The sequence below is a fragment of the Rhipicephalus sanguineus genome, chromosome 1, assembly GCF_013339695.2.
Source record: "Rhipicephalus sanguineus isolate Rsan-2018 chromosome 1, BIME_Rsan_1.4, whole genome shotgun sequence".
Taxonomy (NCBI): Eukaryota; Metazoa; Arthropoda; class Arachnida; order Ixodida; family Ixodidae; genus Rhipicephalus; species Rhipicephalus sanguineus.
In genome coordinates, this window is record NC_051176.1 from 221,479,425 (window position 1) to 221,495,564 (window position 16,140).

A 16,140-nucleotide genomic window follows, 5' to 3' on the forward strand; every position below is an offset into this window, starting at 1 on the left:
GCGCGCTCGGAGCCGACCGAATGACTACCGAAGAGAGCGGCCATGGTGCATTTTCACGCAGCTTGGCCTGGTTTGACCGTAATATTAGCCACATGAGAGGCGCAAGCAACAGGATCTTTCTACTGATGCAAACAAAAGCATGGCCTTCGAGATTCGTATTGCAAAGATGGCGTCTATGACGTAATTGCTCGCGGAAGCAAGGCCTTCGAGATTGGCATTTACTATTGGCAAAAGCATAGCCTTTGAGATTTGTACAGCACAAACATGGCATCTATGACGCAATTGCTCGCGAAAGAGGCCTTCCAGATTGGCATTCACTTCTGCCATCGCGTTGGCGTAGACTCATCATCATCGTTATTTGTCGGAGGACGGGAGGAGTTCGAGCTGGTTGGAGCTCGCATGGTCGTGCGCGCGGTTCGCGGTCGGACTCGCCGCGCTGGTCGTGATTGCGTGTGCTTAGTTCTTTCATGCCTACAGCTGTTGGTATTAAAAAAATCACATATACGTTGATTACATTTCTCTGGATGAGGCCGTCCCCAGCTCCGCATTTCTATCCATCGATTAGATCGCGGCTGAGCGCGCCAATTTACGTGCTGCTCGTAAGCATTGAAATAAAATTCTGTACCACTAAATATTGTGTCGTTTTTCCTGTTTTTCGGCTCTTACGTTTCCCCTCTCTTACTTTTATTTCCTACGGTCCCTTCAAAAACGTATCAGCGGGGTTCTACTGTACTTAAGAGCTCCGAATATAAGATTCCTTTGATGATTACTACCTCAATGCATGTAAAATGCTACCCAGTGCCCAAATATTTGAACTTGTCGAATTATTTTCATTAAATTTTCGCCTTTTATATGCCAAAACCATTATGTAATTATGAGGCATGCTGTAGTGAGGTACACCAGATTAACTATAGCCACTTGGGTGTTCTTTAACGTCTCCATGGGAACACAGCTGGCATGACGGGGGTCGAGCCAACAAACTTGCACTGAGGCACTACTGAGGTAGTACTAAGGCGAGTCTTGTCACCCTCCACCTTTTCAGGTGAATTTATTATTTTTTCTAGTGCCCTTAGCCCAAACTGTTAACATGATGTATATTTGTAGGATTAGTATTTGTATGTTACACTGCACTTGCCTCACCTCATGAGAAGTGTCACAGCTCCAGCAACCACCGGTGAAGCAACACTTGTTCCTGACAATGACCGGCATGATCCTCTGTTATGATGAAGAATAAAGCAAAAACATTACTACAAATTTCCAGAAAACCTAACGTAGTGCCTTACATATTATACTAGCTGAAAATTGGCAAAAAGAAAAAAACAGGAAAGAAGAAAGAGTGTAAATCAACAAACACGAAAACAGCTTGTATACAATCATCCTTAGCCTAAGTTTAGACATTTTGTAGGTTACGAGAACTGTTGATAAAACACATGCTTGGGTCCTTATCCAACTTTGGAGGCTTCAAAGGTATGAATATTGAGAGGAGATTCAGCCACCTATGAAGTGATGAGCAAGTACTGTGTCATGGTCAGTTGAGTCATTTTGGCTGCACTGCTGTGATTCATATTGTTCTGATCTGTCAAATCACCAATCGATTTCAAGTCCATCACATAATTTTTATTTGTTTGTGTGCTTAATCTTTAGCATACCACATCAAGGTATTCACTCACTTTGCATCTCATACACCCCATTACTTCCACCTATTTTTGCACTAAAAATAGTATACAAATATCAAGTGTCAAATAAGGAGACATCTTTATCTACCACATCATGGTATTTCACATCTGGTGACACAGTACTTTTGACTTTTACTGAAGCATGTTAATCAAGATTCTCCTGATTGCCTCAACGTAGCAACTGCTATGCTTGATATCATACAATCAATTTTTGCTGTGTCGCTAATACCGTATACACTCGTGTAAGGGCCGCACTTTTTTTCCGCGATTTTGATAGGGTGAGGCCCTTCCACAGAAGTGTGAAATTTTTGTTCAATTTTCGATCCACGTATGAAAAAACTTATTTAATTGTGCCATATATACGTAACGATGGGATATCGGGCGTCTCGCAAACGGTTGTGCTATAGGCAGTCGTCAAAACGAACAGCGGCACAAAGGATCAATGGCGCCGGCGAGAAAAGTGACAAGATCTCCCAGATAGTGCTGCGCGACGGAAGCTCACAGATAGCGCCGCGTGACGAAGCCGCAGGACAGCTAATGCCATCTGGTGGCTCCCGCAAAATGCGCCATACGCAAGACACGACGACGGTACCGTTTGCTGGCGAGATTTCTTTTTTTTTAATTTGGACTGCCAAGTTGGAGGGAGCGGCCCGCGGCCCTTACACGAGTGTGGCCCTTAGTCGAGTGTATAAGGTAATGTTAAACTGACACAAACCGAAAACCACTTAGATGTTTTTAGTTCAGAAGTACTGTTCATTTGGACACACTAAAGAAAAAGAACTACAGTACAGTTTATTTGGAAGAAACTAGAGAACACAGCATTCAATGACTTAAACTTTGCCAGAACTTTGCAAGGTAATTATTACTGAGAAAAGAACAATGCAAACCAAAAGATACTCACGAAACAGCAGAGCCTCGGACGGAAGAGCCATACGTAACAATGTCCGGCTTTAGGCGCCCATAGCCACCAGGAAGTTCCTACATATAGACCATGAAAGTATTTTCACTATATCACACATCTACTGAATAAGCCATTTCCTGTGCTCATTAGGCTTATAGAGATAATCCTTAACTAGTCTAGAAAACATGCTGCCCTGCACTGACAGAGTGGTACTCCCCTGGCATCGCTAGTATCAGCCATTAGTTGATCTCAAAGTTTCTGTTTGTAAAGCTAGCAGCATTCAACTAAATTGTGTGCTTGTGTAAACTTATGTTAACAATGGGCAGTGTAATGATCCTATGCCCAATACCATTTCTTTTCCCACTTCGGTCAATGCTCAGAAATGTGAAAAAAAAAAAAAAACATGTTAATGAGATTAGATAGCTGTGAATGGTTGATAAGAGTGACATAGAATTAAGCGGCAGGAATCACTATATTATAAAAGCTATTCCTTCTAGTGGCTGTGTATGAAGTAGTATATGACTGTAAATATTTGAAACACACCACCAGAAACATGTACCACTATGCCGAATGGTAGCAGTACATTTAATATATCCTGGTGCATGTTCCTGAAAATTTAGGTGAAAGCAATTTTGTCATGTTATACTTTTACATGCACTCAATGCATAAGTACTTTTTAGAGGATGCAACTACTTAATCTGGCACAGTTAAAACCATAAGGTTCAGTTGCAAGGGGAAACCTTTGACAGCCCCAATTACTGGCTGCATTTTGATCTTGACATGTAGGAGACTGCTGCAATAAACCACAAGTAGACAGATTTGAAATTTTGATAACTGATTTATTTTATATGCGTTCCTCAATTCACAGCTAGTCCGTCTGGCACAAAAGCCTCCCCTCGCCTAGGAAAATGGGAAAGCTGTGGCTTTGGTTACTATAATCACTATATTGCAGCAGGGCAGCCAACAAAGCATCAAGAGTAATACAGCCTTTCAACATCTTAAAAATACTTACCCAGGTTGTCATTCCTCGGGATGAAAAACGGGCAATTTGGTCTTCGAAGTTAATTCCACCCACACCAATCACATCCATCTGATCAGCAGGGTTGTTCAGAGTACTTGAAACACCATGCAAAGAAAACAAATTTCACAAGTCCAAAATGAAGAAATGGACAAGAGGAAATCCATTGTAAAATCAATGCTTCATAAGTGCCTTACCCATACAGTGGGCCATCGTTGCCAATAGCAGAAATCATGATGACATTGTTTGCTGTTAGCTCCCATACCTGCGTTGCAAGATCAGAGAAATTTCTTAACAACTATAATGCTTAAACACACAAGGCTGGAGTGAGGGTAGATGAATACAAGCAGATTATTTCGACATAATGCACGATAGTACTTATAGAGAGGTATGACAGTACACTTTAACATATAAAAGCTGTACTAGTAATTCCCAAAATAGGCACATCTCTAATTCAAGTTGAAGTCGCCAATTCTTGGCTCAAGTAACCTTCTGCATTAATTACAATATACTACTGAGTTTGCATACACAAAACAATCGCATGGAGTTTTAATTCTATACTGCTGGTCTTCAAAGTAGAGGTGTGCACGGGCTCCGGGTAGCCCGAAAGCCCGAGCCCGACCCGGCCCGCGCGCCGGGCTCGGGCGGGCCGACGTACTTTCAGCTCGGGCCCGGGCCGGGCACGGGCTACTTGGAGTTTTATTGGGCCGGGCTCGGGCCCGGCGCAAAGCCCGACTCAAGCCCGAAATATAAAGAATGAGCGGGAATTGTTTTCCAGCATGCATGCAGCGCCTTTTCCGCGACCGCCCTTTACCGCTTTTCCTTTCCATTCACCACCTTAAACAAAAGGGGAGCAGGTAAAGCACTGCCTCTGTTGCACTCCGACAAACAGAGAAGTAACACCACCTGAGCTAGTGACGGCGCCACGCGACTGTTCGCGTTAGATTTAAGGCCAAATCCCATATGAGTGAAAATGCACGCGACAGTGACGAGCGACCCGACGTAGATCGCCTTCGTACAGGCTGACGCTTGCATGGGCATACCCCATACAGGTGACGGCTTTGGCGAGCGAACTCCATTGTTCCTGGCATGAGGCCGTCTACTTGTATAGCAAAAATGCCGCGCTCTCGCAGGTATACGATGCAAATAAAATTCCCAAGCTTGCCAGGCTGGCAATAAAGATATTAGCAATTCCGGCAACGAGTGCAAGCAGCGAACGTAACTTCAGCTCAGCGGGCTACATAACGCAAAAGCGTGGCACTTCGTTGAAGCCGGAATCGTTGGACTGCTTGCTGTTTTTGCACGACAATTTGTAATCTGTGTAATGAGACTGTTCGTCGTGTGCCGTTTGATCATATTTGATATGCTCAATAAAATGCCAAATTACTGGAAAACGATGTTTTGTTTTCGCAGCGAACCTTCAAAAAGCTGGGAAGGGCCGGGCCCGGGATTGTGATTTCGTACATCGGGCCGGGCCGGGCGGGCTCGCAGCCCTTTGCCGTCGGGCTCGGGCGGGCCTTCGACAAAGTCAGCGGGCCTGGGCCGGGCTCGGGCTCGGAAATACGGCCCGTGAACAGCTCTACTTCAAAGTAGCAGGAGTTTAACACACGAAATTTGTGAGTTGAAATAAGTACTTCTAATTAAAATCAAACTAATATATTTTTGGACCTTATAGTATCCAGGTTTTTCAACGACACTTGAATTCTGTAAATTTAACATCAGTTAATTTGACCTAGCTTTTGATCCAGCTATGTTCAAAGTCCCCAAAAGTAGCTGAATTATTTCAAACAATTTCTTTCCCCTAAATTTAAACATTGCTTAAGCCACACTAACTTCTCATGTCCCATCAGGATCAAAGTAACAGAATCTGACAAAATTATATCACACAAAACATTCTAAGTAAATATAGAATACCTGCCTAGCCTCTTAGCACAGGAAAAAACACATAGACAGTGTTGTACATAACGAAGACAGGCACTAACTTCCAAAAGATGTTAAATCTGCTGGACAGTCGGCACCTGCCTTTGTCATATATCACGCCATGTTGCTTCCTGTGCTAAAAGGCTAAAATGCAATACGAACATGCCCGAACATATCAAGATATGGTAACTTGAACAAGAATGTTTTATTTTGGGCCGTACCCACTTTTATTGCAAATTATGTGAAGCTCTGTCATACGGCTGAAGGCCACATTTGCACTATATAAAGCACTGCGTAGTAATGCATCAACATTACGTTCTTTTTCTAAACAATGCAAGCAATCATGTAACCAGACTAACATCAAAGTATGTGCATTTCAAAATGTATGTATGACCCATTCCTCAACATAGCGACTGTCCTAACCACAGAAACAGTGGCTTCTCTTCTTTTGCTCAGTTGTAACATGCCCTCAGTTGAGCACACTTCCATTTGCAAACAGCACCGCAATGAATGCAATCATAAATTAAGATTTATTTAATTTTCTGCCTCCCTTTTTGAAACAGAAAAATAATTACATGAGACCATGCTTAGCAGCTTAGCCTCAACAATTCACAACTCCCTTACACAACACAACTACAGCTGCTTACTTTTTCCAAGTTCCCTTTGGAAGGTGCACAAATCATAATAAACAACAAAAGCAAGTACAGTCGCGCTCAATATGACTTGCAACACGGGAGCGCGTGGCCTCACGAGTTCAAAGATTGCGCATGACTTCAACTGTTTTTATTTCAAAGACTAACTGATATTTTCGTATTTGGGATCATACCAAAGTGCGAGAACAGCGTTTAGTTATCGAAATAAGGGCTAGTGGAAGCCATGCGCCGTCTTTGAACTCGTGAGGCCACGCGCTCCCGTGTTGCGAGTCATATTGAGCGCGACTGTACATCGCATGGCATGTAAACCTAATTAAAACATTGAACCATATAAGGCTTTAGTTATCCTGTGGTTACTGGTGAATGCCAAAGACACTGAATTTCTTCATTATCACTATGTTAAGTGAGCAAAAATTGAATGGATAAAAAAGGACAAGGCAGTTAAATGGACAAAAAAAAAGGACAAACTTTAGATGTCAAGTCAGCAGGTGCTGACTCAATGTATCAATTGGTCATAGCAAACACAATCTTTTATTAATATGGTAACTTTTAAAATAACTGCCTTGTCAGATTAGCCCGCTTCATCATTTTTATCCAAGCTTTCAGGCTTTCTTACTGTTACAGCTACACAGGGAAAAAGAGAAAAAGAGGTTATGAGCAGGAGAAAGAAAAGGACAAATAGAGACTTCAAACTGAAATAGATTGTACAGTAAAGTTATGACCACGTGTCCATGCAGTTTTTGTGTGTGTGTGTGTGTGTTTGTGTTCCCCAGTGCAGTTATAACAGGTTTTAAATCAGACAAACTCTAACAGGCAAGTGCAATTTCATATTGCTACATATTTTATTGTTTGGATTTTTTTATAAGGCTGCAAACGTGGTCGTGATTAGGTTTTGAAAATAAGGCTGAAGCATAAGCGGTAAAATAAACTGTAACACAAAGATAAAGAAAGGCAAAACCATTTCATTAGTGATGAACTAGTACTAACAATGCTTTCTACTGGCACTTTTGATATGCTTTATTTTAATGATGAACACCTAACTGGATTTCTTGAAGGATTCTTTGCCTAAACTACTCATTTTTTCATACTGTGTCCTTTGTGCTGTGTTCTGGCCTTGGAGGCAAAAGTGGAGGAGAACCTCCTAGACAATACGTAGAGATATAAATTGTTGATTTATGTAAAGCTTTGATAGTAACTGCTAATTCACCAATCCTCCATTTCACTTATAATAGAAAAACACATCAGCTAACAGGAACAAAAGTGTGAACCTTCTGGTACAATGAGCAGCATTTAATTCATGAAGGTCTCAGGCAATGCTGGATGCAAAAATACCCATACACAGATGTATTTGCACAAAAGTCAAAATTTACTTCTGTGAAAATGTACACAGCTTGCACACAATCTCACAATAATGTGAGTATACTAGAATGAACTAAGCTCAGTGGCTATAAGTTTCATCAACAGGAACCATGGAAAGAAAAGTTACCTTATCCACAAAAGGATGATCCATGAAGTCAGGCCCACCGATGCTCAGATTAAGAACATTTATCTTTTTCAGGATGGCATAGTTGAAAGCATCCAAAAACCAAGACGTGTAGGACAGCTGAAAATTATCAAAGGAAAGCAACATATTACAATATGCAAATGAATCTGATCAAACTAACATAACAGCTTTGTAACATAACAGACCTGCACCAAACCTACACTCGGTACAAATATACATACTTTCACAAATTGACCAAATATCACCACACTGTTCAGAAAAATGCAACAAATGGCTTTTCAGAGACCTAGTTAATTAATGACTTCCCTGTAAAGCATATATCTGACATTTTTTTGGAGCTGCCAACAACAGAAATCAATGCCATAGGAACAAAAGCAAAACAAACGCAGCAAGCATCCATTTAGCACAACAAATGAAAAATAAAATAAAATTGATTACACATCTACACTGCAAGCAGCAAAACAAGTAAGTGCACTGACCTGATCCTTGTTGAAGACACGGTACACATGCAGCTCTGATTCAGGTGCAAAGCCAAGGCAGTCACGGCTGCTTGCAATGACACCAGCCACAAAAGTGCCATGGCCTAAACCTGCAGGTGAACTCAATGAGAAACTTTCTCGTACCCCTTTTTGCGCTATAGCCACATGCAATTACTCGCAAAGCTTTGTGCTCACAACCACCAAGGACGTACCATCATCAAGCATCTTTTCATTTGTCCAATTTGTCCGCTCTTTGACTTTCTTAAAATGGGGATGGTTTTTTGGAAGCCCAGTGTCGAACACTGCCACCTTGACCTTGGCACCTGAAACACAGAAGTGACAGAACCGACAACAAAAACAAAAAATAAAAAAACAACACAAATTTACAAGTTCCTAAACAAGCAAGCAAGCAAGCAAACCTGCATAGAATGCAGAGAAGCATTGCTTACTGTTACGCTGACATTTCTGAAACAAGGGTATGCATACCAGGAACGCGCTAGCCATAACTCACATTTACACACGTGACACAGAAACAAAAAAAGAAAGTAAACTTAAGAAGTATTTACAGCATATGATTCATAATTTATACTGGTAATTACAAGAAAGCTGAATGAAACCTACAAGTATTATTACTAAGCTGAGCAGAGCTGATGAAACCATTACACATTAAGCCCACAAATTCTGCCAGTATATCTGCCTTTGTGCACAAGCTACATACCTCTGATCCCAAGATTCCAGAGAACATCAGCTTGTAGCGCCTTTGTGATTTGCCTAGGAATAGCACGCATAAGCTTGCGTTGCGGACTACGCTCTGGTTCGTGTGCGAAGGCACTGTCCTGCGTACCAGAAAAACAAACAGTTCCACCGTACATATCCACATCCCTGTAGAATAAGAGAAAGCAAGTGGCAATCGTACCTGCTACAGAACTGCACCACACGAGGCAATAAAGACAGTGACAGGCACTACAGCCAGAATTCATTTAACGATGCATTGTATAACTTGTACATATAATTTGGTCCAAGGGCCGCATCTATTTCAGTCATTAGACCCCTTTCATAAATACGGCCCCTTGCAGTGATTTTTTCATCAGTTTTGATTTTGCAAAGTATTATGGGATAGAAATCGCCATGTTTAGGGCAAGGGGGTGTGTCCGTATACGTGCGCCCGTGTAGACTGTTCACGCAAGGTGCCAGCCGGCTGAATCGCAGTCTCCGATATCCCTGCGAAAGAATGCCACTGTGCCTTGCTTTGCAAAAGCTGTACAACTGACTTCAGTGTCGCAAGAACGGCCCGTAGACCAGATGGACGAACGATTTGGCGCGGATGTTGAACCCCGAGCCACTGACTGGCTGGCGTCTGCCTCGGGCCAAGGAAATGTGCTCATTGGAGCTTCAAGCTGCTGACGGAGTTAGGTCGACATTTTAGCAGCATCGCTGACAAAGAAGAGGACGGTGTCCGCCTGAGAAACGAGGCGGGCACGCGACGCAGGTAGTCTCGAGTAGCCAGTGCCGACAGGTGCAACATTGTATATGCTAGCAGGACTTCAATAAACAAATAGTTCAACATTTTGCGGCCCCGAATGTGATTTATTTTTCAGTTTTAGTCTGAGTAATGCATGAAGATAAGCAATGCCCCACTCTTATAATAAAAGAAACCCTAGCTCTTGCTAACACTCCACACTTACATGCAAGCAATGATAAATGACATGGTAAATGAAGCTAAATAAAGGCTCCTATTAATTACTGCATACACAGAGACACATGACTCTCTTTCAGAGCAGATACACATTCAGTTACAGATTATGTATAAACTCTACTCTACACAACACTTTTGTCTCATTTGCTTTTTCTTCAGTGGATAACTGTTGAATCACTGTTTCCACTATGAAGCTTCAGTTCCCAGGAAGCACAACAAACGATTTCTTAATGTGACCATCATTTCCATACAAACACCAAGAGTGAAACAGGCATCTCTCTACATGACTTCACCGAAATCAGAGGTGGCAATCGCGTCGTATTGTAAACTGCCAATGTGCCCCTCAATCAGCCCAGTGCAGCAATCGCTACGGCTGTGACGCTGAATGCCTGACGAAATAACGGTGCAGAAAAAAATGAGAGGACTGCTCCATGCTTCCAGAAAATAAGGTCCCTTCAGAGTGAAGCAAAGTTCAGTGTTGAAGAAAGAGCGGCTGACATGGTGTCAGGTTCCCAGCTTCAGGTTACACAGCTATGGTATACTTTATGAGCACTGCAGCAGGCTTAGCATGTCATAGTGGTTATACCAAGTGACCACAGTCTCTGATTGCTGTGATCAGGGGCGTAGCCAGAAATTTTTTTCGGGGGGGGGGGGTTCAACCATACTTTATGTATGTTCATGCGTGCGTTTGTATGCGTGCATGCCTATGTACGCAAGCAAAACTGAAAAATTTTGGGGGGGGGGGGGGGGTTTGAACCCCCCCAACCCCCCCCTTGGTTACGCCCCTGGCTGTGATGTCACAAATAGCAAATGAAGTCATTTGTATCCAACACACTTCAGTGGTTCGTGCCATTTCTGCACCTAAATCAGTAGGAATAAATGTGAAAATATTCTTTTTGGCAGGTGCATCATAGCAATAAACAGGGTGACTAAGAAAGTAGTAATTATGTGCCAACAGAATATTGAACTGAATTGATTTTTATTCAAGTGTACAAAAATTACACTTAGGAAAGAGAGGACAAAAGGCATTAGGTAATGCCTAATGAGGTCCTCCCACCTGTAACAACAGCAGTTTGCACACAAGCATTGGGAGCATAAACGGAATTGATTCAAAACTTACACAAGGAAACATACAGAAGAGTAAAAGTACACGTAAAACATTGAATACTTATGCAAAGATACAATATTATTTTGCAGATAAATATACAATTTTAAACGTATAATTGTTGTAAATGAAAATCATTAAGCACAGATAAAAAAGCAATATACGCTGGAATTAACACAAAAAAACTATGAAAGAAGTAGTTGACTTATTTCTCACTTTATTATTTTTCCTGATTTGTGGTTTGTTATTATTTCTTCTACACATTTGTTGTTGTTCAAGAGTGTCGTAATCTGGTAGCGCAGCATTTGTGAACCATAGTTTGTCCTGATCCTGTTATTCTTATAGCTAACATGTCAAAATGTACAAGGTAGAAATTTTTTAGGGCCTTGTAAGGCGAGTGAAAAGGCAGAGCCATTCTTAAGTAAGTGATGTGTCTTAAGAGCCAACCACAGGATCTTTAAGTTGTGTATGTTTAGTACGCCCAGTTTGTTCCAGTGTTCTTACGTGCTATCTTGAGATTTAATATTACTAATGGCTCTAATAGCTTTCTTTTGTAAAATATATAGTGATTGCAAGTTACATTCCATTTTGCTTCCCCCGACCAACAGACAGTAATGTAGGTGTGATTGCACAAGAGCACAGTAAATTTGTTTCTTAAACCATAATGGCAAAAGATTTCTCATTCTGTACATTATACCAACTGAACATGTGCAACTCATTCCATGTGCACCTCAATTATGGGTTCAAGACCATGACATAAAAGCTGAAGTATTTCTATTTTTTAACGAAACAATTTCATGCGAACATAAAATTCTTGAATGGAAAGAACACTTGCCTTCAGCTACATTTTTTTTTTTCTGAGGAGATGTTGCATAAAATAGGGACCTCAAATGCTGAACCTTTCTTTATTTCCTAGTTTCTAGAATGCCAACTGCCCGACAAAACTCAGTGTACAACTACATTCCTGCTGAATTGCAATTACTATCCAACACATCCACTTGAAACTTCAGCAAAACCATAAAGCACACAGCAGAAGCATACACTACTCAGATAATAGATTAGTGTTTACCAGAGCCCAAAATGTATTTGAAAGATATCACACTTGGAAGTTACTCCGCAAATATGCTGTTTTGTTCCATGTTCTAAAATTTACATTCAGTAGAACCGAAGACCTGAAAATCTGTGACACACATTTGCAAGGACCATTACTTAACACTAATGAATTTGAAAACTTCACGTTATTGCAGTGAGTCACTCAAGCTACATATACGCAACTCTCAAATGTTATCCCATTCATTTAAAAAAAAAAAGAAAGCTTTATGTGCACATGATCAGATGCCATCCGAATTGCACCACTGTGACACACTGTTTTAGGAACTTTTCAGCCATGCAGTAATCCAGAATTAAGCAGCAGCGACATACCCACGCAAGGCTGTTTCGTCTCGAGAATGAACGTGATGAATGCCAACAAGAAGTGCCCCTGCACGGCGTTTCATCAGAGGCTGTGGAGTAAAGATAAGTATGTAAGTGCACAATAATATTTACCCATAGCAGGACAATTACACCACAGTAAAAGTTCCACGAGAAAGTTCAAAAACAAGGAAGGGGTGTCACAACAGCTACAATTTGACAACACACTGGGAAATTTCAGTGCAGCTTTCGTAGACAGGGAAAAATAATTACTTGCCATTAAGAAACTTCAGGGTACGAGTAACACTCCTCTGTGGCGTAACATATTTGACCAGTGGATGATCCTGAAGAGCTGCCAGTCCCTCTTCTACAGTTCCTTCAAGTAGCTAAGGGTAGAGCAAAACAGCAACACTGTTACTTCAGAATGTGCAAACGGTAGTGGCACAATAAAGTAAAAGATGAAGTTACTGGAATAGTAGAAAACTTTATGCTACAAACAATTACTCAAAGTGTATTCAAACTTTAATTACTACAACAGTCCTGCAGCCTTTTGACATGAGAATGGGACAAGCAAAATACTTTTCCTTCAGTATGTAACAGTAATTTTGCATGAACAGTGCGCAAGATAATGCATAGGCGTAAAGTGCACTCAGAAAAAAGAGGTAGCAAGAGAAGGATGAACAGAAAAAAACCACATGTTCTTTGCTCTTCTCTCGTTTACTTTTCTTTCTGAGCACGCTATTACAACTATGCCTTATATTATACCAGCTCAACCGATCTGCTCCCTAGTGTGCAAGACATTCTCATTGATAGTCATCTTGAGATGCCATTCAGCAGCAGCTGCATACTCATGGTGTCACTAGGAGTCGCCAGTGACTCGACAGTACTTAACAACAACAACAACAACAACAACAACAACAACGACAACAACAACAACAACAACAACAACAACCTGTCTTTTTTTCTTTGTACTCACATACCCTTATAAGTTCAAAGTCACTGGGGTAGTCAGTAGCTGCATTTTGGCGGGGCAACCGCTCCCAGTTATGAATTCCTGAGCCTCTGAGGGCTGCTTTGATGAACTTGTCTCGTGCATTTGTCCGATAATAGTGCTTGAATGTGATAATATATTCTGAAATAAGAGGCCTGATGTAGACACAATACACACTATACACAGCTATGGTGCGCAACGTAATCAAGAAGCTAACTGCTGCGATGAGATCACAGCAAATAAATCCACTGTTCCTTTAATACAATGCAAATAAACATGTAATAGGCCCATATGATTCAATAAAAACTTTATATCCTACTGGCTAACACTTCCAAGGGGATCTTGTATAGAGACATAAATACAAAAGGAAGTAGACAGGAGAACAGCTGCTACAACAGTTCAAGTGGTAGAGCATCATATCTGTAATGTGGGAGATGTGGGTTTGCCAACCATCAGGAGCAAGTTTCTTTTAATTCACTTTCATGTTCCTTATATGATCATTTCAACCTGATGATTAGGACCACAGGTATTTTGCCTACACTTTCCTTGTCTTTATTATAAACTTTTGGGATTTCCTGACAAAAAATTAACTCCACAGTAACCCTTCACTATCAAAATATCCCCAAACACTGTATTTTTATCCAATATCATCAAAACATGTTGAAGTTTGGCACGTTAGTCAATATGCAGTTCATTATTTTTGTATTAAGTGAAAGTTTCTCCTATATTCAGTTTACTTTTTCACGAATACTTATGGAATGAAAGTGGCACTTTGAGTTCACTGGTATTTTCAAATTAATATGGCCAATAAACACTTCATTAACTGATTTCAACCTCATACCTTTTATTCCATGCAACACAATCAAATAATAAATGTACTGAAGACTGCCCTTTCAACTGTGCTTGCCAAAGTATTTTCATTACTAGTGAATAAGAAATGGGAGGTCGCTTCCTTCAATGTGGCCATTGCAAACAGTGCTGACAGAAAGTCTTTTGAAACTGATAAAAAAAAAGCAGACACTTCTAAGAACATCAGAACTATTACATCTATTTTTTAATAACTATGTATATGTTTGTTACATACAAGGCATTGTATTTTTCACTGAGCACAAAAGCAGAGTAGTTACACAATGTACAGAACAAGCTGCCTCCAGAATTCACCTTGTATTTTTGAAGTGTTTGTAAACATGATGAAACTAAACTAAATGCTATACATAGTCTAGTTTAAACAGCCAAAAGCTAAACACTTTAATACACGGAATCACTCATGCTCTTTATTCAAGACATCTACTGCAAAAGCTTACGTCAGTATAAGGATTTAACTTTTACTGTGCATCAAACAGTTTCCAAAAAGCAGACTTTGTAAACCGTTTGGGAACAACAAAAGCTGTTTCAAACTAAAACACCATGATAAACACTCGAAAGCTAGAAGCTTTAGATATTGATTTTCAAAATGAAAATGTAGCTGATACGTTACATGATATCAATTCACACACGTTGCAGTTGAAAAGCACGAATAACTTCACAATAAAAAATGTCCACGTTACGATACTTGTCTTTTAGTTTCACATGCCACATGTAGTTCGCTCTCTGGATCAGCGCCTGGCAATCTGCGCGACTTTACAAATGTTATATGTAGGCATAGAAAGAATAAACGCGTACCGTTTCGCACAACTGAAGTGGAGTATTGCAGCAAAACCCTTTGCTCAGGATGGCTAGTATTGCACACAGACTCCGCCAGTTGAGCTTTCAAACCGCTCCTGGCTCCCGTCGGAGTACATAATACCCAAAGGATAGTCAACCAGGAGAGAAAAAGATGACTTCTCCTGCGCTTCCAGCGTGCCCTTAGTTTCATGGTTTCTTGGAATTGTTCAATTCAACGGCAACAAGCATATTCAGTCACCGCAATAACACCATCCAGGCACGTGCACTGTGAGTACTGAAAATAAACAAGAACACAATGTGAACGCACGGACGAAACTACGACTGGCACTAACCCACCACAGTATTAACTGCTCATCGCACTTCTTCCACAGCGAAACTAAACGGTGATATTAGGTCGCCAAGTTTTAAGAATGCGTTTGCCGTCATCTTACTGGGCACCTTGCACAAGAACAACTGAAGTACTGCTTGTATGTACTGTAGTGGTACTACATATAACACAATACAGTAGACCGCAGTGTGGTGTGGTCGAAACCAAAGTACCTGATCCATATTTGTTGTTCATCTGCTGATCCACTGTGAAGTAAAACAAAAAGTTTCCGTCGTCTCTTGCAAACCTCCGGCGTTATGTCATGCATTGCGGGATCGCAAATCGCATCACTCGTGTGCTTAAACAACTACCCTAAATTGACATCTTCGTAAGTAAAGCACCAAAGCGGCCATTTTTAAAGATGACTCTTGCTAGCCCATGGTTGCCAAAAGGCAACGGTGAAAATCACAGCTTGCGCCATTTGTAGCCAGAAAGGCCGTCACCTCACGCACAGGTACGCACAGGCAAGTTTGAAGCGATGTAGGCGTAGCATAGAGTTAGAAACTCTATGAGGCGTAGGCTGCGCACCCCCGAAATTTTCTGACATGGCAAACCCCCACGCCTTCTGTCTCCCCACAGCAGAAATTTCCTTAATGTATGCTGTAGATTGTAACAAAAAAGTGGAGAGTTGGCACTGTATCAAATAAAAATTATTTTGTTTCCCGGCCTCCCTTCTCTGATGTAAATCGAGTAGCACACTTTTAAAAAAAAGAGTAGTAACTGCAGCGTTTACTACCCCCTTGGTACGTTTACTA

General features: G+C 41.1%; 1 protein-coding gene across 2 annotated transcripts in view; it reads right to left on the reverse strand.

Moving 5' to 3' along the window:
- LOC119372697 (membrane-bound transcription factor site-1 protease) overlaps positions 1-15,751 on the reverse strand; it is a 62,346-nt gene extending 46,595 nt beyond the window's left edge. The window contains exons 1-13 of one of the 2 annotated variants that reach the window (XM_037643152.2): positions 15,559-15,751; positions 15,016-15,292; positions 13,343-13,494; positions 12,640-12,748; positions 12,375-12,454; positions 8,870-8,987; positions 8,364-8,474; positions 8,152-8,261; positions 7,655-7,771; positions 3,793-3,860; positions 3,590-3,692; positions 2,578-2,654; positions 1,141-1,215 (exon numbers count right to left, since the gene is read on the reverse strand). In XM_037643152.2, the coding sequence (XP_037499080.1) occupies positions 1,141-1,215; positions 2,578-2,654; positions 3,590-3,692; positions 3,793-3,860; positions 7,655-7,771; positions 8,152-8,261; positions 8,364-8,474; positions 8,870-8,987; positions 12,375-12,454; positions 12,640-12,748; positions 13,343-13,494; positions 15,016-15,208 (1,313 nt within the window). In that variant the 5' untranslated portion in view covers positions 15,209-15,292; positions 15,559-15,751. The remainder of the gene's footprint in view (positions 1-1,140; positions 1,216-2,577; positions 2,655-3,589; positions 3,693-3,792; positions 3,861-7,654; positions 7,772-8,151; positions 8,262-8,363; positions 8,475-8,869; positions 8,988-12,374; positions 12,455-12,639; positions 12,749-13,342; positions 13,495-15,015; positions 15,293-15,558) is intronic. The other variant, XM_049419707.1, reaches the window with a different exon arrangement.
- Between the last annotated feature and the right edge of the window lie 389 nt (positions 15,752-16,140).